Source organism: Malaclemys terrapin, chromosome 17 (assembly GCF_027887155.1).
Source record: "Malaclemys terrapin pileata isolate rMalTer1 chromosome 17, rMalTer1.hap1, whole genome shotgun sequence".
Lineage (NCBI taxonomy): Eukaryota > Metazoa > Chordata > Testudines > Emydidae > Malaclemys > Malaclemys terrapin.
In genome coordinates, this window is record NC_071521.1 from 9,605,179 (window position 1) to 9,627,090 (window position 21,912).

Here is a 21,912-nt window from a genome sequence, read left to right on the forward strand (position 1 = left end):
AAGTGCAAAGTGTGCACAAAAATAAGTGCAAAGAATTGTTTATTACTTTATCTCCTATTCAGCCACTTTTATTCAGTGCAGCTTCTTTGATCTTCTCTGCCTTCAGTGGATTACTGAGAATTTTAACACCTTGATTATGTTTTTATGAAGGTGAACTTAGTACGCTCTCTGGAGGAAGTGAGAAACAAGGCAGAGCAACATAAGTTTCCTATGAACAGTGGAAGGATTCCTGTGGTTAGGGACTTGGAAATGTGTGCTGGGAAAGGACTGTTATCTCATCGCCAGCAGAAATGGGTTGAGGGAATGCCCAATGATGACTTCACTGAAAATCCAGTGTTGTACAGGTATAGATTGGAAGTATACATTTATAATTATATATGGTTATAGGTTGGGTTAAACCTCTTTGAAACTAGCGGGTATCACAGCCAACCTTCATTACTGATACATGTAAGAAACAGTTAAGCTCCTTTATGGAACCAGCTGAAACAATAGCAGCTTCCACCCAGAACAAAGGTACATGTCACCACCCAAAGCAAAGGCACATGTGGGTGGAGGGCTGTCACTAGGTATTGTTTGGTGGAAGTGTGTGTGTCTGTCTTTGTGAGAGGAGGAGAAAAAGAAACAGCAGAGAAGCCGGGAGAAAAATAGCAGAAAGCCAAGGATGCAGCCAGAGCAAGCACTGGGAATGTGGCCCTGAGACAGGCCTAGCGAGAGAACTTTTGGTCTAAGTGCTAGCTGGAAAGGGGCTTTGAACTGTGAGCAAAGAAACTGTCACCTGCTGTGTTGAGGGAAACAGGACTTCGTACATGCTTTGTAAATAAACAGGATTGCATCAAAGAAAGACCTGACTCCAACATCAATTTCTCCTCCTAACCAAAACAACCCACTAGACCCCCACATTTTGGCCCTAGCTGCTCAGGTCAAAAAGGAGCAGTGAGGTTTGAGCATGGGACTGAAAGCTAGGAACTCCCTGAATTTTAATCGTGGTTCTGGCAATAAACTCCCTCTGTAGCATTGGGCAAATTACTCAACTTCCATGTAACTCAGTTTTCCTAGCTGTAAAGAGGGGTAATACTGGCCTACTGCACATGGATTTGTGAGGATTAATTACTCAATGTTTGTAGAGGGCTGCATATTATGGTTTTCATTTTTAAAAGGTATTGTACTACTTTTTTATTTAAAATGGTCTAGAACTATGCACAATTTTCATTGGTCTTACTTTAAATTGCATTTATTTTTAGAAAAGTGACTATGTGAAAAGGGTTCCTTGCTAAATAGATTAATGTTTTGTATGTCTTTAAATCTGATGCACCTATTAACTATGAACAAAATTCTACTTCTGTTAGTCCATTGGTGTAAATCAGCTTCGGAAGAATTAAAATATTCTGTTCTGCTTCATGCATCCTGAACAAAGTGTCTGCTAAATTCTAATTGCAGAATCTCTATTAACAGTCAAGATGTAAGAGGGGGAGAGATCATAGTTGGATTTACAGGTCCTAGGTGGACTTTGCAATGAGCAAAATAATCTTTGAACTTGTAAAGTAAGAATATCGCATCTGGAAAATCACTGAAAGAGAACCAATATGCTGTTCAGTGTGTGACCATAGCCATGACCAGAAGTGGAAGTAAAATTAAAATCCAAGTTGTACAAAAGTGATACCTGCATTAACAAAACTGACACATTTTAACCCCCCATGAAAGGTTTCTGTCTCCAATGCATTTGTAAAACACGTGAGAGATGTTCCTGCTGGCAAATACCTGTTATCTGTGAGGGAAGTCAGATCTGTCCTAATTGAGAATTGGTCATCGCTCTCATAGCAGCACATAAGAAGATGATAGTTTTAGAAGTGATGCAAACAGTCTATCCAACTAGTGTTTTCTTTTTATCGAACAACCAAATAGAGAAATACATTGTGCCCCACTGAATGGAAGAGTCAGAGGGCAGAAAAATGTTTTAGTTTCAAGTACTTTTGCCTAAAGCTTGCCTTACTTTTTGCAGATTGCCTCTATAGTTAGTATGTATTTAAATCTGGGATTTGTTGATGTTATGTCATCGTATTTTGGGTTGTTTTCACCAAATGAGCTATGATAATTAATTAATTTGGCCCACTTCATCTAGGAAAATAACATTCATTCTGTGAAACACTAGCCCCTCCAAATTCACTAAAGTTGTGATGATGCTTATGGTCATTTAGATTTTTTGGAAATGAATCTAATTTACAAAATGTGAAGCATGCCTTTTGGAGATCCCTACTTTTCCTTGTATGGCATAGGTCAAGGCTTTCATCTCTGTTTCTATTTCAGGGAAATTACATTTCGAAAAGCTCAAGAAAGTGAAGATGTGATTGCAGCCCGGGAAGTCAGAGGCCTCAGTGATTTCATTAGTAAATTTTACTAACTTAAACTTGTTATCTTTTATGATACTTTAGGAATTTCCCAGATGGAGGGGAGGGAATAATCACAGAAACATTTATTGTATTTTTGTACTTGTTTGATTATTCAGAATGTATAGACATAGAGTCAAATTCAGCCCTAATATAAGCAAGCCCAAGTCCTTTGATGTCAGTGGAGTTTCACCTGTTTATCTGAGGAGTGAATTTAATAGTTTGTGTGCTTTTGTCTATTACAGAAACAAATATTAATAACAAACATTAAAAATCAGTATTTGGCTTTCAGAGAACCATTCTTTACAATATAATATGTATTAACCTTTACCCTTGCAGACTTTCTGTGATATGAAAAGCACTTTAGCACTGTTTTGTTAAAAAATAATGGGCAAATATATCATAGAGCTCCCATATCTCACATAGTGTGTCACCTATTAAAATCCATATCTTTCCATTGTATACCAAGGGCCCCTGCCTTTCTCCACTGCAAATATTCTCCAGATAATTATGTGATACTGCATTAATATTGGTTCAAGCTTCCCTCTGAGTTTTTCACTCAAAAACTTGTTCATGTGTGAAAATTAAAGACAACGTTTTCTAGAGGCTGGAGCAGGGGAATGGGCATCAGTATTTCCTGGGTTCTGTTCTGTGTCTTTACTATTTGGCAAGTCACTTAACAGCTCTTTGGCATAATTTTCCCCATCTGTGAAAATGGAGATAATATTCGCCTACCTTACAGAGGGAATGTGAGACTTAATAAATGTCTTCAAAGTGTTTTGGCATCATAGGATAAAAAGTGCTGTATAATTGCAGAGTGCTATTATAATCTGTGCCCTTTGGTATTGTGTAAGGATCTTTCCTGTTGCACAAAGCCCAGAGATCTTAATGTTGATAATGCGTTGGTGGCTACATTAGACATTCTGCAGCAACACATCCAGTCTGCATCATCTTTATTTTCTTCCTCGGCAGTTCCTGAGAAGACAAACAGCAATATCATTGAACGCCTCTCAGAGCGCAGACGAGGCCGTCATAATGAAGCAGTGGCTGTGTTACAGCAGGAGTTAGCCTGCATTGGGAGGGTGAGACGCTAGGTAGTCTGGAGTGTTACATAAGTGTCAAGGCCTAGTACCCAATATCTGACTCCTATACCTGCCTGTTTTAGGAAATGGAACCATTCATTTTGGAGTCTGGAAAGTTGCTTTTGACAAAACTGTCAGAATCTGATAGAGCTATTGAACTTCTGTTCAAAAAGATTGAAAGTGACACTGATCTGGAAGCCTTTTCAATCACAGTAAGGGAGTGTATTTGATTTAATCTAATTCTCTAGCTCAAGCCCTCGTCTCTCCTTTTTTCTTTTCTTGCCATGTGTATATATATAATGTCTATTTCTACCTCCTGCTGCAGTCGTATTTTTCATTTTTAGTTTTTCAATGGGACTGACATTACATTTCTTCTTACAGAGTTTTGGGGAGTTATGGGATGCCATCTCCCAGGAGTCTTTGTATAGAAGGCAGTGGATTAAAGAGATGGATGAAACCTTAATAAAGCTTGAAGTGGCTCGAGCTGAGAAAGTGAGCTAAAGTTTGAATGGTTATTAATTAATTGCTGGATTAAGAATTTGTTCCTAACCCTGGGTAAGGAGCACGTAACAACTTGCTCCCTATGGGTAGTATTCTGCTACAGACCCTGACCAGTAGCAGATTACTGCCTTCCTTTGCGGGATTATCCTGTCATTCTCTACCCACCTGCACAAGTGGGGAGAGATGTGTACCACATTCACAGCCTCTGCTTCCTCCCTCCCCAGTCCCAGCACCTGCAGCAGAGACATGAAGAGGCCATGTAGGTGTATGTGAGGTGTCTGATTCTTCCTTCTGCCGCTGGTTGGTTGTTCTAGCGTAAAACCATGATCAGACCCTAAAGTATTTGTTAGCATGCAAATAAAACACCACCACTAGTAACTTCTATGTACTATCTGATTAGCCATTGTGACTACCAGTGTAACATTTCCAGCCTTTTAAGCAATAGAAACTTCTTTAAAAAGAAGGGTTGCTCATCTTTTATTTATCTGGATTTATAAAATGCTTCACTCTAGGCACATATGCAAACGGTTGCATACAAAAACACATGCTAGTATTACAGTGGGAACCAATGTCAACAACAGAATCTTCTCAACTCATCAGGACTGCTATTTTTCTTTCACCCATGCTATATCTTTCTCAACTTATTCCTGAGGAACCTGGGAAAAGAAAGAAGCCTGGCTGTAATGAGTCAGTCACTGAATAATTCCATACATGATGGAAACAAGTAAACAAACAAAATAATCCGTGGCACTTAAGTACCTGTCTTCTGAAGTATGTTAGATCTCCTGTAACATTGATAATGAACAGTTTTACTTCAAGCTTCAACATTAGGTTATCACTTAACCTATTATTTGTTTTGCCAGTCTTTCATACGAACCGTATCAAAATATGAAATACAATACTGTTCATAATAAAAAGTCATTGCATGTATCAGGATCAGGCATATAGCGCCTTACCTATGTGCCATGAAACTGCTCTGTGCCTCGCTTTTCCCATCAGTAAAATGGAGATAATGATATTGCCCATCTTTTCAAAGCTCTTTTAAAAAGATACAATAGTATCTTTTACAGATGAAAAACTTATGGTATAAGTGTTTAGCGAGAAAACACTCATTGGTTAGGGCGCAAGCCAGGGATATGGAAGGCCTAGTTTCAGTTTCCTGCTTTGCAAAAGACTTCCTTTTCGCTCTTGAGCAAGTCACTTATTCTCTCTGGGTCCTAGGTCTGTCTGTAAAGTGGAGATACTAGTATTTCCCCATCTCACAGAGGGGTTGTGAGGATAAATACATTAAAACTTATGAAGTGCTCAGATGCTATACTAATGGGACAAATAAGTGCCTTACTTTCTTATCCCTATTTAAGAATCTCCTCACAACACCTCTGTGATGTACGGGGGAATAATATTCCTATTTTACAAGTGGGTAAATTGAGGATCAGAGAGTTGGATGAGTTGTCCAGAGCCACACAGGAGGTTGTGACAGTGCCAGAAATACAGCTCAGATTGTTTGACTTCCAGTCCTGTGCCTTAGCGACACATATACAGCAGTAAGAGGCTTGTGTGCCCAGTGCTGTTGTTTAAATGGGGCCTGAGATTTGGCTGTAAATGTCTAACAGGAAGTTGATTCAAATGTTTGACTTGGCTTGCAACCTGTCTGCAGTGATCTACAGCAGTGGCTCTCAATCTTTCCAGACTACTGTACCCCTTTCAGAAGTTTGATTTCTTATGTACCCCAAGTTTCACATCACTTAAAAACTACTTGCTTACAAAATCAGACATAAAAATACAAAAGTGTCACAGCACACTATTACTGAAAAATTGCTGACTTTCTCATTTTTACCATATAATTATAAAATAAATCAATTTGAAATATAATATTGTACTTCTATTTCAGTGTATAGTATATAGAGCAGTATAAACAAGTCATTGTATGAAATTTTAGTTTGTACTGACTTCGCTAGTGCTTTTTATGTAGCCTGTTGTAAAACTAGGCAAATGTCTAGATGAGTTGATGGTTCCCCCTTCCTCCCTCCCCCAGATGACCTCTGTGTACCCATAGGGGTACACACACCCCTCGTTGAGAACCACTGATCTAAAGGGTGACGTATATTAAGAAGCAGTTGATTTTAGTAATTCTTACTAAAATGTTTGATACAGCCATGTTTTTATTAACGGTATCACATTTTAGAAGAAAAATACAATAGTTTGTTTTATTTTAAGTCATACATCCAGCTTTGAATCTGTGCTATGACTGTGTATTTCAGTTAACTGAATTTTTTTTTTTTTTTTTTTAAAGAAACAAAACATCTATGTCTTATTTCAGATCACTTATCTTAAGAAATACTGACTTTTTGGGCTCTTTCTTTTTTCTCTTTCCTTTGGTTTCCCAGATAAAAGATTTACTGAGGAAATATACCAAGATTCTGGAGGATATTTCTTATCTCTCACTCTCTGATGTGCACAGGTTCATACACACTGAAGCCATGGTAAATCTTTCATATTGATATATGCAGTCATTCATTTGTCTGAGAAGCTATAGAGAAAGTAGCAAGATGGAATATTCCCTGTACTGTAAGGAGTGATTAATTTTCTTCCTCTTTCAGTCTGGAAGTGTTAGTCACTCTTCTACCCCTCTTTCAAACTTATCATACCTCCTTAACAATGAAAAGATACAAGAGCTGAATCATCATTTCTCATAACTTTTTTCACCTGCAGTTTCCTCCATGCAGGTGCTGTCTTATCTCTCTGACATACATCAGTATTTTCCAGCACTCAACAAATCATTCCATTCTGAAATATATAGGTCCATTTTCTATACCTTGTTACTGTCTATTAGGGAAAGAAAACATCCTTCACTTTTAATATATACTGTTCCCTCAAGCTAAGTGCTGACAGCGATATGATCAAAATCAGAGCATTTGCTCACTCGTGTAATTCAACTGGGCATATTGTGTGAAGGCTTTTCTTTCAACATATTTTTATATTTATAGCATTTACCTTACTGGATCATACAACTGGGTCATTATGTCTAGTATCCTGCCTCTAAGGCTGTGCCTAAGATGGAAGTTTTCAAGAAATCTCCCACTGTTGCAGCTCCACAGCCATGGGAGATTTCCTGACCGTAGACAAGGTCATCACTGTCTAATACCTTGTGCTTCAGAGGAAGTCTAAAACCCTCTCAAATTGCATATGGCTATTATTGTGCTATGTCTGAATCTGTGACTTCTTGATTTGTTCAGTGCTGTTCTTCAAACAAATCAGTCATCCCAATTTAGGAGGAGTGTTCTGTATTGTACAAAATACTCCTCATTTCCCCACTGGATTAAAAAACAATAGCTGTCAAATTTTTGTATGCTTTGGGCTGCCCTTTATTCCTCTTTGTATCTTCTAATACACAGATGATAAACCAAGCCCTCCTAGCCAATCAGAGGGCAATAGCCAAGTTGTTTGTTAATCTGATGGAGGCAGACCTGAAGAGGGAGCTGTCTCAATGGCTCAAGTGGCAAGAGAGGCTGAAGGACTGGAAAATCATACAGAAGGACTATGTGGTTCGCAGTTTCAGGTCCATACTTCTGCAACAGATTATATTTTTAGTAGGATTAAAACTAAATGACAAGACCCCATTTGTGTTTGTTACAAAATAATCTTTGATTCTGTTCTCTTTGTAAAGCTAAAAGTGTTCAAGGAATTATGTTGGCATTTATGCTCCTTTTTAGTGACTGGGGTTAAATCTATCTGGTTCAAAATAACTTTTAGATGTCAAGATACAGATTGTCCCAAACATATCTTTATTCAAATGGTTACTTGTGTCCTGCAGAGAATTTATGGCAAGGAAGGAGGTAAAGGAACCCACAGCTGTAAAAAGAGACTTGGAGAACATGATAAAGGACCAGATTTCACTTAGTAGAAAGAGAATGGAGCTTCTGCAAGTACTTTGGTATGAAGCGAGAGACAGAAAAAATGTTTCTTGCTATAGTGAATAATGCACCTGATTTACCACTGTAAAATGGACCAACAGAGTACTAAATGAGCCCCCAAACTTCTTTTTATCTTTCACCGGTGAGGTGATGCTCATGGTTTTCAATGGGCAGATTGTGTTGAATGAAGGGGTCATTAAATGTTTCATTATTAGCAACGTCAAGTAGCTGCAAGTAGTGATGTACAGAGATGATAAGAAGGAGGGAAAGGGGGGACAATTGTACCAGGGACTGGAGCTCGGGCCCCCAAAATGTCTGTAACATCCATGTAGATAAAGTGAAATGGAAGGGGGGGGGGCACCTAGCGAACATGATTTATCAGACCCCAAATTTCTTTGAATAAGCCTGATGTAAAAACTCTAAAGAAGAGAAATCAGTGGCTCTGAAAGTACAGTATAAATAGTGGCAAGTCAGGATGAATGGGTAGGTGAAAATCCCATAACCCTAACTTGGCCTGACTGAAACGTTTGAGTGCCTCTCTTGGGAATGGTGTGAGAATTTAGTATATAGTAAATAATCAGCAGAGGAGACAAAGGAAATCTCATACTGTATATCTGGGACACCTTCCATTCTAAACCAGAAAAGTTGCTATGTGTATAACCTATTAAAAGATTGTAATTTTAAAGTAATGATTCCTTTTCATTTTAAAATTAATATAGCAACTAAACAGATAACAATTCACCCATTTTCCAGAAGGCAGCTTTTTTGCAGAAATTGCAGGCATCTCTATGGTTTTGCCTTGCTGATTTGGCTGAAAATCTGTCTTCTAACAAACAAAATGTGGAAAAACAATAGTGCTATTATACTACTTCACAGTTTTAACCCATTGAGAACTGGAATGGATTATGTATGACATTGTGTCTCGTTTCCTATTTTGATAGTGATTTGTTGCCTCCGACACATTCAAAAGCTGAGATAAATGAATGGTACGAATCTCTTGTGGCTTTAAACAAGTATATAGGTAAGCAAGGAATTCACGACAATGAATTGGGATTTAAGCAATCATTTTATTTCTAAGGCCATGATTGAACTGTACTGTGTGTCTGTACATACATATGCTGTCCTGATCTTGGTCTCTCAGGTTTTTTTCTCTTTAGAATGAGAAAAAAAATTATCTAAAGTGTTTCCATCCTCTAATTTTTGCAGTATGCCTTGTCTTTCTATATGTGTGTCTTCTAGACTATAAACTTTCCAGGCAGGAACTGTTTTGATATTTGTAGCCTGTTTAGCAGCACAGACAGTGTTAGAATGTAATAAAAATAACAGTTCACCATTACCAAGCATAATGGAAAAAAAATTTGGGTAGAGGCAACCTTGTGGTATAGGCTGGTAATGCCCATACATGAGTCAAGCATGCCACTAGGGTAGAGTGAGGCTAGACACAACTGTTCATATTCACATGTGCTACAATGTGAAATGGTGAAGTCTTCACACTGGACTCTTATTTCCTTTCCTTCTTTTTTAAAGACACCCATAATGTGCAGCATATGATGATAATTCGCATCCAATATGAGAGAGTTTGCCAGGAATGTTTGGACAATGTACAGCTATGCAAGGTCAGTGTCATGAGAATGAAAGTTGCTGAATTTAGAGACCCAATGAAGGATTTTGGTAGGAGCAGATCATCCAGTATAATGTCTGGTTTGAGACCCACTATTTCAGCATGACAACCCAAATTACTCACAAAGTTCTCTTTCATCCTGTTAGTCAAAATGATGTTATGTACTTTTCTTCACAATAACGTGGCATTTGTATTTGGAACATGTAGAATAGCAGCAACAAATACTAATTTAGTGGAGGGAAGATGCTATGCTTATAAGAATCACACGGAATCTTTTTAAAGGGGATAAGGCAATACGCCGCATTTATTGAGAGTACAATTTAAGCATTAAAATCAGCATATGCTTCCATTCACATGCACACGCACACACCAAAAGATTCTGTAGCTGGATCTTAGTCACCAATCCTTAGTGTTGCTCTGTCAGTTCCAGTGGCCAGCTGAAACTGCACACGAGGGAGGGGAGCTGGGCCTCTGTTGAACACATTCGAAGCTCCGATGTTGATGCAGAACGAACCCAAAGTCCCATGGCAATACACCCTTCTTTTATAGTAATAAGTTCCCATACAAGTCTATGGACCGTGCTGTGTTACACTGGAGCTGTCATTCACGAGGTATTCAAGGTTGCTTACCGGGAGGATCCGCAGCTGTTTCTTATCTTGTCCCTCTGGCTCAACTCCTTATCTTGACGCTGGGGTGTATGCCTTTGCTTTAGAGTCGTCCATCTGCCATCTGGGTGATTCTGATAATAAAGTTGGTGCCGCTCCACGCCCTTCTTGACCATCCAGCCCAGCTGTCTCTTCTCAGTTACTCAGTATACCATACGTTTTTCACTCACACACCAAACGTAAATAAGGCAATAATTACAGCCATAAAACTTCTGTCCTTCTAAGAACAATCATTAACACAATCAGTAAAGAATAAACTCAGAACAATTTCTTCTTACTAATTCAAAACTAGCAAAATGGGGTATAAAGCAAAATAAGCAAAATGGAATACAATTTACTCAAGACAGTTTCTCCCCATTAGGCTTTTGGCCTACAAAGAGAGTCCACTACTTAGGCTAGGAGATTGAGAGTCAGGACCCCAGCATGGCCACGGTTTGCTCTGTGGCCTTGGGGAAATTACTTAACCTCTGTACCTCAATTTCTCCATATTTAAAATGGGGATAATACTACTGACCTGCTGCATAAAGAGGTTTTGAGGCTTAAATCCACATTTGTAAAGGGATTTGAGAGCTTTGGATTACAGACTATGTGTAAATACAAAGCATCGATTATTTACAGTTTTCTAGTATTTACAGTTCAATCACAGAACTCAAATATCACAGGCATTCATTTTCTGAAACTATTACTGATTGTTATAAACAGTATGTCATCAAAGACTTAGTGCTCTTCCTGTGGGAGGGGTATATACCCTCACCTTGCACACCCACTGCCTATTCCCAGCTTAATTTTTCCTCCACTTAGAGTTTCTTCAGGAAAAGATACTGAAGTTGGATATTTATTTCTAAAACTACCAGTTCAAAAGAAAAGAATACATGTTACATGGTTCAAAAGAGTTTGTTTAACCTCAACATGTTAACTGGGATGCCAGGTACATTAGAGAGACAAGGTAGGTGAGGTAGTATCTTTTATTGGACCACCTTGTGTTGGTAAGAGAGAAGTGTTTGAGCTTACATAGAGCTTCTGGTTCAGACTTGGAGAAGAGTCTGTATAGCTCGAAAGCTTGTCTCTCTCACCAGCAGAAGTTGGTCCAGTACAAGATATTACATCATCTAATTTGTCTTTCTAATATCCTGAGACCAGCACGGCTACAACAACACTGCATACCAGGGACATGTCAATAACATAATATTCCTTTCCTTTAGAATAAACTGTTGAGTTTAAAAGTTTGCACAGAGAAAGAGGCTGAAACAGTTGTGAATCCTGACTTCTTCAAGATGGTTGGAAGGCTGCAGAGTCAGTTTGAACAGGAGCTGGAACAGATGGATGTACGTTTTCTAAGGCCATTCTGTTTATTACATCCTTAGAATAGTCAAATCTAATATCTATCCTGCAGTCTGTGATGGTTTAAAATTTCACATTTCATTTCATTATTTTACTGATGCCCTGTTAGAGAGTGTGCAATGATATCATTGACCTCTTATCCTGTAGAGACGCTTGCGGCGATTCAATGATAGTTCATAACTTTTGGTTTTATTTTTACAATGACTATATATGAAAACAACTGGCCTGTTGTGCTCCAGGTTCCAGATGGCTAAATGATTCAGGGCTCCACTTTGTGGTTGCTGCTCTTGGGAGGGATGGATGGACTTCTAGCTGAAGTACTAGCTGGGAATTGGACAATCTAGTTTTTATTCCCAACTCTGTCACTGACTTGTTGCGTGACCTTTTGAGATCATAAGATGGAACATAATGTAAAGTGCAAAATATTATTATTTTGTTGGCCTCTTCTATTTGTTTACACTAGCTATTGTTTTTAACCTGTGCTAATTCTGTGCTAATTTATATGGGAAAAGAGATGAGTTTCCTGTACTATCCACCAACGATAGATGACGTGAATATTTTTTTGTTTGGTAAATGATCTGAGCTTTAGCCATATGTATATGTTTTATTTTGATGTATTTACACATGAATATTAGATGTTAGAAAGCTATTTTTCCATCCATTGTTTTGGAATAATAAAGTATTATAGTACATATACTGATATCAGTTATAAATATCATAATCTGAAAAGTGATGTACAAGGCTCATCCACTTTGGCACTTTGTTTTAGATTTTATCAGTAGTGAGAAAAATGTTCACTGAATTTACAGGACTAGAAAGGAAAAAAGAGTAGTTCAAATTCAGAGGCTGTGCAGTTGTTCTTTCACACTCTGGGGTTCTAAATACCTTTCCAGGGTCTCATGCCTTGCTCTTTGTCATGATATCTAAGGGCTTCCAATTTCTGAAAAGTAGGTATTGGACTACTACCTACCCACCCCCGTCCAAACAGCATTGTGGTGCTATCTTCTAATCGTCTGATATGTCATTGAAAGTGGTGCTGCTAGAAATTATATTGTTGATGGAATGGAATTCCCACTAGCACAGTTGCAAGAACAGAATGGATGGTAGTGACATGAAAAAAGATGGTGTTCTCTGATTCTTGATATACCTTCTGCTTTATCAGGTAACTGTAGGATTCCTCTAGGCAGTCGTGGCAAGTCAGCTATCCCCCTACTACTCATGCATCTCTACTCTCAGATAATAGTCTAATAATAATTTAATGATAATTTGTTCTATCCGTTTGATTGTTTTAGAGAGACTTTGAGGATCTGGCTAAACATATTGAACAGGATTGCAAAGACTTGTACAAATATTTCCAGCAAGCTATTGTCCTCTGGGATGAACATCAGCTAAAACTGTCCCAGCAAGAAAATGAACTTCAGGTGAAACTGAATGAGTGCCGGCGGAAGCATGAAAACCTAAATCAGGTACAATCAAAAGTCTAAAACGTTGGTGTGGTATAAAGAAAGCACTTCCTAGCAAAAAGATGCTTTTGGTATTCAAAGAATCCTTTATAGCAAGTACAACTTAAAGTGGGAGTGTTTCTAATGGTTTCTGTGTTTAGAAGGTGGCTGCATACTGCTAAGTGTATTAGTCTAATATCTGATACATCCTCTGAGGGGGACTATATCTTATTCTTAGCAGGGGAATGATCTCATTTATCTAAATTGGTATTTTCCAGCTCTAGCAACTATAACCTTATCATTACTCATATACAGTTGCATGCATATTCACAAGTAAAATGCTATGCAGTTACAGAACCATGCATGTATATTGAGTTATCACATCATATTTGTGCTCTGTGGCTTGATAGGATATTTTGAAGGCATTGTTCAGAATCTTTAAATGATTTTCATACCTGCCAACTTTTGGAAAGAAAGCAGCATGGCCTCCCCTCTCTGTGTAAGATCAATTTGCCCCTTCTGGAATGTCTTGTGCAGTCTCCCAGATCTCCCTGTGCCTTTGGCAGGGGAAGCAGTAAGTGCCAATGATGACTGAATTATTGGATATAGAAGCCTAGTCTGGATGTCTGTTGTTCATCAATCACAATCTCACTTGATAGAGCCCCAAAGAAGTGGATGAGGTAGTGCTGCTTGATGAATTTACCTGGCCAGACATCCCAGATGGGAACTGAGACAAAGGTGTTCTCACATGTTATCTAGTCTTCATTGTTCTTTTGCCTGGGCAAATTCTACCCATTAGAATCTTCAGTAACTACTTTGGTCCTGAAATGCCGGGCCACCACGACTAGTCCAGGTATCAGTGAGACTCTGGAGGTAGCTGAGGCATCCATTTTCTCCAGAAGCAGAGGTGAGTCTTTGGCTCTTCCTGTGGTTCACTGGAGTGCCTCACTGCCGTGAATAGTTTTGATCAGCTGGGATTCACATCACCTGCCTTGGCCAGTGACAAATGTTGTGTTTGCAAAAGAGCAGTAGCCTTGGAGTAAATGCATGTAACTCCCACAAGGCATGTGCTAGCTATTTACAGTAAGTTCTTGAAAGCTTGAAAGTGAAATTCTCTTACCTTATATGCTTTCCCTCCATTATTCTTTCTTACACACATGGGCAAATACACACAGTGCTGTGATCACTGATTCTTTTTTAAAGGGCATTGATGCCTCTGATTTGGGGGGGAAAACCTACTGGCTGTAAATAGACATAAGGAATTAGAGACAAGATAGATCAAATTTTGAGCCTGTTAACCTTAATAATGCCCCTTTTAAGTACTGTCTAATGTATAATTAAAATACAGAAATGTACATGAAACTAATTTCTTGAATCCTAAATAGATATGAAACATTTGGGCTTCTTACAGCTTTATGCTTACTGTTTGTTTTTCATATGGGCCCAGATAAGGGAAGCTAATCTGGATATAATTTTGGACAAACTGAGAACACAAAGCTCTGAGGGAAAGCTGAAGAATCTTTTAGGAAAGGCCTTTGCTTCTCTGGATGTCATTAGAGCTGGGTATGTATTCTGGATGGTAGAAAATGTGACACACTTTCTGAGTGAAGGATGTCCAATGCTTGATAAGACCATTCCAATCACATTTGTGTTGCATTTTGAATACATTTGTAGAAGAGCCAAAATTGCACTAGCTACTTCACCTTCAGGAAGACTACTGTCAAATAATGTACTCTCCTGTCTTATTGCATTTGCTCAGAGTGGGCAAAAAAACTGTTGGCGCAAAACTCCATTTTTTTAAAGAGTTGGGGGAAAACAAACAAATAAATAAATATGTGATTTTTAAAAAATTTCTTTCATTTGAATTTCTTGGGTTGACATTAGTGTTCTGTATTGTGCAAAGGATATGCTAGCATAATAAATGAATGATTTAATCACAAGAACGTTGCAGTAACCCTGGAAATTAAAGATCTTGGATAATGGGACTACATAGATCAGGAAATTGATTTATGCCAACAACTTCACTTCTAGATCACATATTAGATGCAGATGTATATTATGTTCACATTTAATTTTTATTACATTATGTAATGAATTCTCTTAAATAGCAACCTGGTATTTGACAGGTATGAGGCCTTTCACCAAGACATAGTGAAGATAGTAGCGTCCTACCCAGAAGCTATACTGAAGGAATTGATTTCTTATAGTTCATCCATTGGCCAGTATTTTGGTGTGAAGGAAGTCTATAAACAGGTATAAAGAAAACAAACGTCTTATGATTTGAAATCTGGCTGATGCATTGTTGTTTCATTGTTGGGGATCTTGCATTCAAATCCAAATCAATCAAAGATTATATCAAATGAAAGAGAGTTTTGGCCACCATAGGACTGAGGTTCATTGGCAGAGCTGAGTGAGGGAGACTTTTTGCATCATCTGCCCACACTATGCCTACCTCTGTCCTAGTCTCAAATCTGTCATTTTCATGTCTACATTTCAATAACTTCACCTACATTTTAAAACAGAAAAATTAGAATTAAAAAATCATCCAAATCTGTATTACATTTTTAAAATGAGTTCCTTTTAATGGTACATTATGACTTTGAACTTTCAAATGCTGATGGAGTACATTAATTTTGGAAAGTGAAGTGAACTTGATGTTATTCTAAACAAATAATTTGTACCTTTTTTGTTTCTTTTTCTTCTCAACCTTACCTGGGGAGGTGGGCTCTGCATTTGAAGAGCAAGGTAATGTCTCAAGAGTACAAGTCTTATTTTTTCAATCTGTGCTTCTTTGGAATATGACTGATGACATTTCTGTCTTATTTTAATTGGAGACTCAGAAGTTGAAAATATGGCAGAGATGACAGGGGATAGCCTTCTACAAGAAACTGAAGAAACCGAGCATCAGGCTGAGAGCTTTCCACAAGGAAGTACAGAATCAGAACAGCAGGTTGAGAGTCTCACAAACAAAACTGAAGAAACAAATACAGTTGAGAATGAGGAGAGCATTGTACAAGAAACTGAGGAAGCAGAGAAACCAGGGGATGGGGAGAGCACAGCTCAGGAAAGTGAAGAAACTGAACACTTAGAGGACAGTGCAGAAAGTGAAGCAAATCGGTTTGAGGATGGAGACAGTCCTGCACAAGAGTATGAAGAAATGGATTATTTGAAAGATATTCTTCCTGAGTCTGAGGTAGGTCTAATTTCTTCATAAAGGTAAATCAGCTTCAGCACAAATGCAAATCTTTTTGATGGTTATATAGCCAAAACACATATGGGTCTTTACTGAATTAGTTTAGTGATGTTCTGTAATATATACCATTAGGTATTTAGAGCAGCTGTAGATTCTGTGTGTGATGGTGAAGCCCATACATCAGTGCATGACCATTCCCTCATGCACTTTTCCTGTCCTTTTCCCAAGAAACATCCGAAAAGAGACTTTTCCGACATGGGTCTGTTTCCTTCCTTCATTTAGTATTGTCAGCCCAAGATGATGGTATAACACTATCTCTATATCTCAGTATTTTCTTTTCAGGTCTGTACTTAGTGAAGAACCTAAATGGTCATTGCCTCAATGTAACACAGCCTTTTATGTGAGTGGGGTGTCTTGGAATAGTTGGTGGCAAGACATTAAAAGAAAGTTAACTAATTAGTGTAGTACTAGTTCCTCATCCTATGTCTGGCCTTGCCATGTGTGTGTTCTGCACATTTCAGCAGCAAAATCCTGAACTGGAATTCTTCTGATCCCTTGGCATTAATGATCCTATTAGGTCAACCCAACTGGGAACCAGTAAGCATTTTGCAAAGGTTGTCTCCGCTGAAAATCACTCTTTGCTTTATGTATTTTACAGCTGACCGAAAGAAACACTAGTTCCTAATTGTAATATTGCTTTGGGAACATAGGGATAGCTGAGGAAACTCCCTCTAAGAAGTTACAAAAGAGCATTTCAACAAAAAACTACAAAGGCAATTACAAAATCTATAGTGAAACTAGACAGCCTTTCTGCCCATATATCCGAGCATTTGCAGCTCATATTTCAAAGGGATTGAAATAATAATAATAAAACTCAGCAAAGAGGATATATCTCTATCCAGAGCATCTTAATAAGGTTCTTTAAAAAAAATCCAAACCATGCCAACCTTTTGCTGGCTATGCTGTAAAGTTTCATTTGTATTATTCCTGGACACACTGATAGAAGTACTGGTGACCCGAGGCTAGTGACCACCCTGAAGTACTAGGATATTCTTCACTTCTCTATAGATTGAAGAAAATGGAATGACCACCTTCTACTTTTTGCCTTGCACAAACACTGCTAGGCTAACAGCAAAATATCAGCATGCTGAGATGCACAAACTTGGTTGCTCATTATATCTTTGTTTTCCAAACTAGGAATCAGAACATGGCTCATGTAAAAAGCAACAGAGGGTCCTGTGGCACCTTTGAGACTAACAGAAGTACTGGGAGCATAAGCTTTCGTGGGTAAGAACCTCACTTCTTCAGACTTGCATCTGAAGAAGTGAGGTTCTTACCCATGAAAGCTTATGCTCCCAGTACTTCTGTTAGTCTCAAAGGTGCCACAGGACCCTCTGTTGCTTTTTACAGATTCAGACTAACATGGCTACCCCTCTGATACTTGACAACATGGCTCATGGTTCTTGAAATCCATAGGTTCGCAACATTAACCTGTGTATGGCCCATGTTAGTAGGTCTTTAAAAACTTGTCAGTAGCAAAGATAACAAATTATGATTTCCTGTTACCTTCCTAGGTTCCGTTCCATGATTATGGTGAGGCTGAAAGCTGTGAAGTAATAGCAGAGGTGTTCACCACCTCTAGTGGGAACACTTACTCAGTCCTTGGACATGAGAAAACAGGCAAGACCAAGACCTCCGAGATCTATTATGCTGAATTTGCAGAAAAAACACTTCCTGTGTACCTGGAGAATGTGTTTGTACCAGACAGCTTTTTTACAGAGCTTAAGAAACGGTTAGTAGAGTGTAGTTTGTCCTTTTTTCTTTCCCCTAAGTAATTGACAAACCTCAGAAGGTTTGGAGGTAAAGTTTGAATGAGCATCCAAAAGTTATTTGTATGCTATCCCCTTTTATGACCTTTCGAAAAGAATAATAAGAAACATTTTATATTGCATTCCATCAAACGTTTAAGTCTCACTGCACATCTGTGAGGAAGATGTTATCCTTATTTTAAAGACTGAGGCACAGAAAGGTTACTGCCTTGTCCAGTCACACAACAAAGCACTGGCAGAGCCATGAACTGAAAGCATCTAGCTTCCAGTTCCTTGCTCAAAGCTCTGAATCCCCTCCCTCCAAGACCCTTTTCTTACCCTTCATTTTGACGGAGCACCAACTCTTCTGCATTTTAGCAATTGCATTTCTATTAAAAGCAGTGGATTAACTATATCAGAGAAATCCATGGCAGGATGATGTAAAGAGAATAACAAGTTGTGCAGGCTAACATTCTTTGTTTGATCAAAACAGTAGCGTCACTGTTGTGCGATTGTTGAGAAGCCTTATCGCAGTGGAGTCAGACTCCTCAGAGCTTGTTGTTTTCTTTTTTTTTTACTGAGATCTTTGAAGAGTTTTTCTGCAAAATAAAATCATTTGTCTCTCACACACATGCATGCGCTCCCTCTCCCAAAGCAGTGTGTTTGCTTTTCAATCATAGGATCCGCCTCTGCTTTTTTGAGCACCTCGAGAAGTGGTTTGCCCAATCCTTGTCCAACTCCTGGATCATTGTAACTGCCAAGAAAGAGGAGCTGAATTCGGAGCTGCAACTGCGTCTTCACATGCATCAGCCCAGGCGCGAGCGCATAGAAAAGGATATCCACAATGTCAGGGCTGGTACGTATATTCACTTTGGGCAGCATGTCTCTTTTTTAGAGCTCTCCAGGTGTGAGTCATAACCGGGCACAGCAGTGGCTAGTGTTAATTGATTCAATATTGGGGAATAATATGTGTTCAAGGGGCCTTTTCTAGCTCCTACCCTAAACTTGCTAGTTTCTTACATATTGTGGGGAGGGTTAACTTTCCTTTTTCGTAGCTCACATTTGTTTCCTCCTGGTTCACACTAAGAAGAGATTCATCAATGGCCCTCTGAGCTGATTGTTAACGATGCAGAGCATCCACAGGTCCCATTGAAGTCAGTAGGAACAGTGGATGCTCAGTACCTTTGAAATTCAGCTAATAAGGTTTTGTCATGGCAGACAAAAGAAAAAGGGGGGATTTTAGAATAAATTTAGAGAAAGAAGTGACAATGCTTAACAAGAGCCTGGATATAGGAGAAGGATTGAGGTGTTGAAGATATCACTGAGGTTTAGAGCTGGCTGGAAATTGAAATTTCTATCCTGTGGAAAATTTTAAAGCATAGGAATTTGGGACGAAAAGTAAAACCTCTAAATTTTTCACAGGACAGACATTCCAAAAAATTTCATTTTAGGTCAGCTTGCTGTCTGGCTGCCTGGAAGGCTCTTGTCAATGTCTCTTTCCCTCCTATATCCAGCACTCCAGCTCTCTGCCTCCTTGTCTTTCAGTCTCCCTGCTTCCCCTCTGGAGAGGCAGCTGGACTGCCGGAGACCTGGGCAGGTGGAGAGCCAAGACGTTCAGCCTCCTTGCTTCCCCACAAGCTTGGCTGCAGCTCCCCTTCAGGCAGAGAGCTGGGAAGCTATCATTTTGATTTTCCTAATTGAAAGTCTTTTTTTTTTTTTTTTTTTTTTCAAAATTGAAATTTTCCCACAGAAAAATTTGGCTTTGCAAAAGGAGCATTATCCGTTGTACAATCATTCCGACAAGAAATTTCCCAACCAGCTGAGGTTGCAAGTCTGGGTGATGGGAAGGATAGTGGAGATGTCAGCAGTGACTGAGAAGGGAGGGAGAGGAGAGAGCGTGGGAGCAAAGGGGAGAAATTCACATTTAACATAAAAATAACAAGGAGTACTTGTGGCACCTTAGAGACTAACAAATTTGCATCTGATGAAGTGGGTTATAACCCACGAAAGCTTATGCCCAAATAAATTTGTTAGTCTCTAACGCAGGGGTCGGCAACCAATGGCACATGTGCCAAAGGCGGCACACTAGCTGATTTACTGTGGCACACTGCTGCTGGCCTGGGGTCCCCACCGCCAGCCCTGTTCAGCCCGCTGCCGGCCTGGATGGACGGAACCCTGGGCAGGCTGGGCGGGGCCGGCAGCTGGGACCCCGGCTGAAAGGGGCCAGCAGACAGAACCCCAGACCAGCAGTGGCTGAGTGGCTCAGCCCGCTGCCAGCTCTGGGGTCCCAGCTGCCAGTCTGCTCAGCCCGCTGCCAGTCTGGGGTTCCATCCGCCGGCCCCTGTAAATGTAAAATGTATTACTGGCACGCGAAACCTTAAATTACCGCGAATAAATGAAGACTTGGCACACCTCTTCTGAAAGTTGCCAACCCCTGCTCTAACGTGCCACAAGTACTCCTCATTGTTTTTGCTGATACAGACTAACAAGATTACTCCCTTCCCCCCCAAAAATCTACAAGTTTTCACACCACCAGACATCTTCTACTGAGTGTAGAGGCTAGTTGTTGGGGTAAGCCATAGTCACTTGTGTTGGAAGTCAGGATAGATCATGTTGTAATGCTCAGGCTCAATCCAAGCTTGAGGTGATGGCCGTATAAGAGTACTTCCTTTCCTCTCAGCGGAGCTGCTTCTTCACCAAGAGCGTCTGGAGTGTCACTGTGCAGGGGTGGTGGAAGCTCTGAACAAGGAGAAAAATGAGTTTATGAAACTCCGGGAGGACCAAAATGACATCAGCAAGAACTTCCGCAGAAGGATCCAGGACATGGAGGCCATCTTCCTCAGTTCCACTAAGGCTGAAAAGTAAGCACATTGTGAGTCTCATGGTTTGTGAGGTTTCCCACTCCTGGACTGCATCCTGAATCTGCCTTCTCCCAGATTTCATGAACAGCAGCAGGTATCATTGTCATTCTCTCACTGGGATAGTTTGAAGCATTTATCTTACTGTTTGATTGCCAGGCAGCTCATTTGACTGAGGTAGGATCATTTGACCTAATTATTGCCCTGTCCACCTTCAGCTGGTCAATAACTCTGAGTGGGACAATCTTTACCAGGTTCTTTTGTCTAATGTACAGTCACATTACCCTGTAAATCTGTAATCTAAAACAGAAAAGCTTCAGCATAGAGTAACAGTTACTTGAACACACTGAGATCAAAAAGCTCATGTATCTGAGACTTTTATCATTATCCAGCAGCCTTAGTACAGTATTTATTGCTCTTCTGCTACTTTTAGGCTTGTCAGCCATGTTTTAGAGCAATTATAATAATGAGGAGACCGATGATGTGAAAAATAAAACTAAATATAAACACTTTTTATCATCCCCAAGGATACTAGAAGGCATCTCCAGTAATGTTTGGGCAAAAATGAAATAACGAATGGAAATGACAGAGTGTAAATAAATAAGAGGAAAATTCCCTTTACATTCATTGATTTGTGTGCGCCCATGTGTGTATGTACTAACTTAGCTCACACAACTATTTCTCACTACAGTGATGGTGCCCAAAGTATGGAATAAATATAAAGGTTGGGCTATGCTGAGTTCTTTTTTCCCTAATATCCTTTGCAAGGGAGACACATGGAATGCTTTTCTCACTTTAGTTTCCATTCCTTCGAGTGAGAGTCTTTGTTACAAAGAATCCTTTGGTTAACTCAGTTAGACTCTCTGTTTCCTCTCTCAGTGCACTGTAAAACCTAGAAACCCCAGGTCCTGTGAAGTCAGTTACTCCAGGTCCCTTCGGCAGAAGTGGAAGTTAATATCTCAAGACCAACATCTCTCCAGGGTTTCTCTATCTCCCTGCTAAGAAACTAAAGTCATTTGTGAATTTTATAAAAATTTTAGAATAAAGTAGAAAAAGTTTGTTTCATGTATCCAGATTTTATCCATGCTACCTATCCTGTACAC

General features: G+C 39.3%; 1 protein-coding gene across 4 annotated transcripts in view; it reads left to right on the forward strand.

The window, feature by feature from the left end:
* The window catches only part of CCDC180 (coiled-coil domain containing 180), a 46,002-nt gene that overhangs the window by 6,506 nt on the left and 17,584 nt on the right, over positions 1 to 21,912 (forward strand). For 2 of the 4 annotated variants that reach the window (XM_054007863.1, XM_054007864.1), the window contains exons 3-21: positions 151 to 344; positions 2,305 to 2,384; positions 3,357 to 3,466; positions 3,550 to 3,678; positions 3,848 to 3,958; positions 6,355 to 6,450; positions 7,363 to 7,526; positions 7,782 to 7,901; positions 8,823 to 8,902; positions 9,409 to 9,497; positions 11,370 to 11,492; positions 12,801 to 12,974; positions 14,398 to 14,513; positions 15,077 to 15,203; positions 15,671 to 15,695; positions 15,785 to 16,143; positions 17,718 to 17,935; positions 18,632 to 18,807; positions 20,632 to 20,812. In XM_054007863.1, coding sequence (XP_053863838.1) covers positions 151 to 344; positions 2,305 to 2,384; positions 3,357 to 3,466; positions 3,550 to 3,678; positions 3,848 to 3,958; positions 6,355 to 6,450; positions 7,363 to 7,526; positions 7,782 to 7,901; positions 8,823 to 8,902; positions 9,409 to 9,497; positions 11,370 to 11,492; positions 12,801 to 12,974; positions 14,398 to 14,513; positions 15,077 to 15,203; positions 15,671 to 15,695; positions 15,785 to 16,143; positions 17,718 to 17,935; positions 18,632 to 18,807; positions 20,632 to 20,812 — 2,672 coding nt within the window. Of the gene's footprint in view, positions 1 to 150; positions 345 to 2,304; positions 2,385 to 3,356; positions 3,467 to 3,549; positions 3,679 to 3,847; positions 3,959 to 6,354; positions 6,451 to 7,362; positions 7,527 to 7,781; positions 7,902 to 8,822; positions 8,903 to 9,408; positions 9,498 to 11,369; positions 11,493 to 12,800; positions 12,975 to 14,397; positions 14,514 to 15,076; positions 15,204 to 15,670; positions 15,696 to 15,784; positions 16,144 to 17,717; positions 17,936 to 18,631; positions 18,808 to 20,631; positions 20,813 to 21,912 lie in introns of those variants that run through there. The other 2 variants (XM_054007866.1, XM_054007867.1) reach the window with 2 other exon arrangements.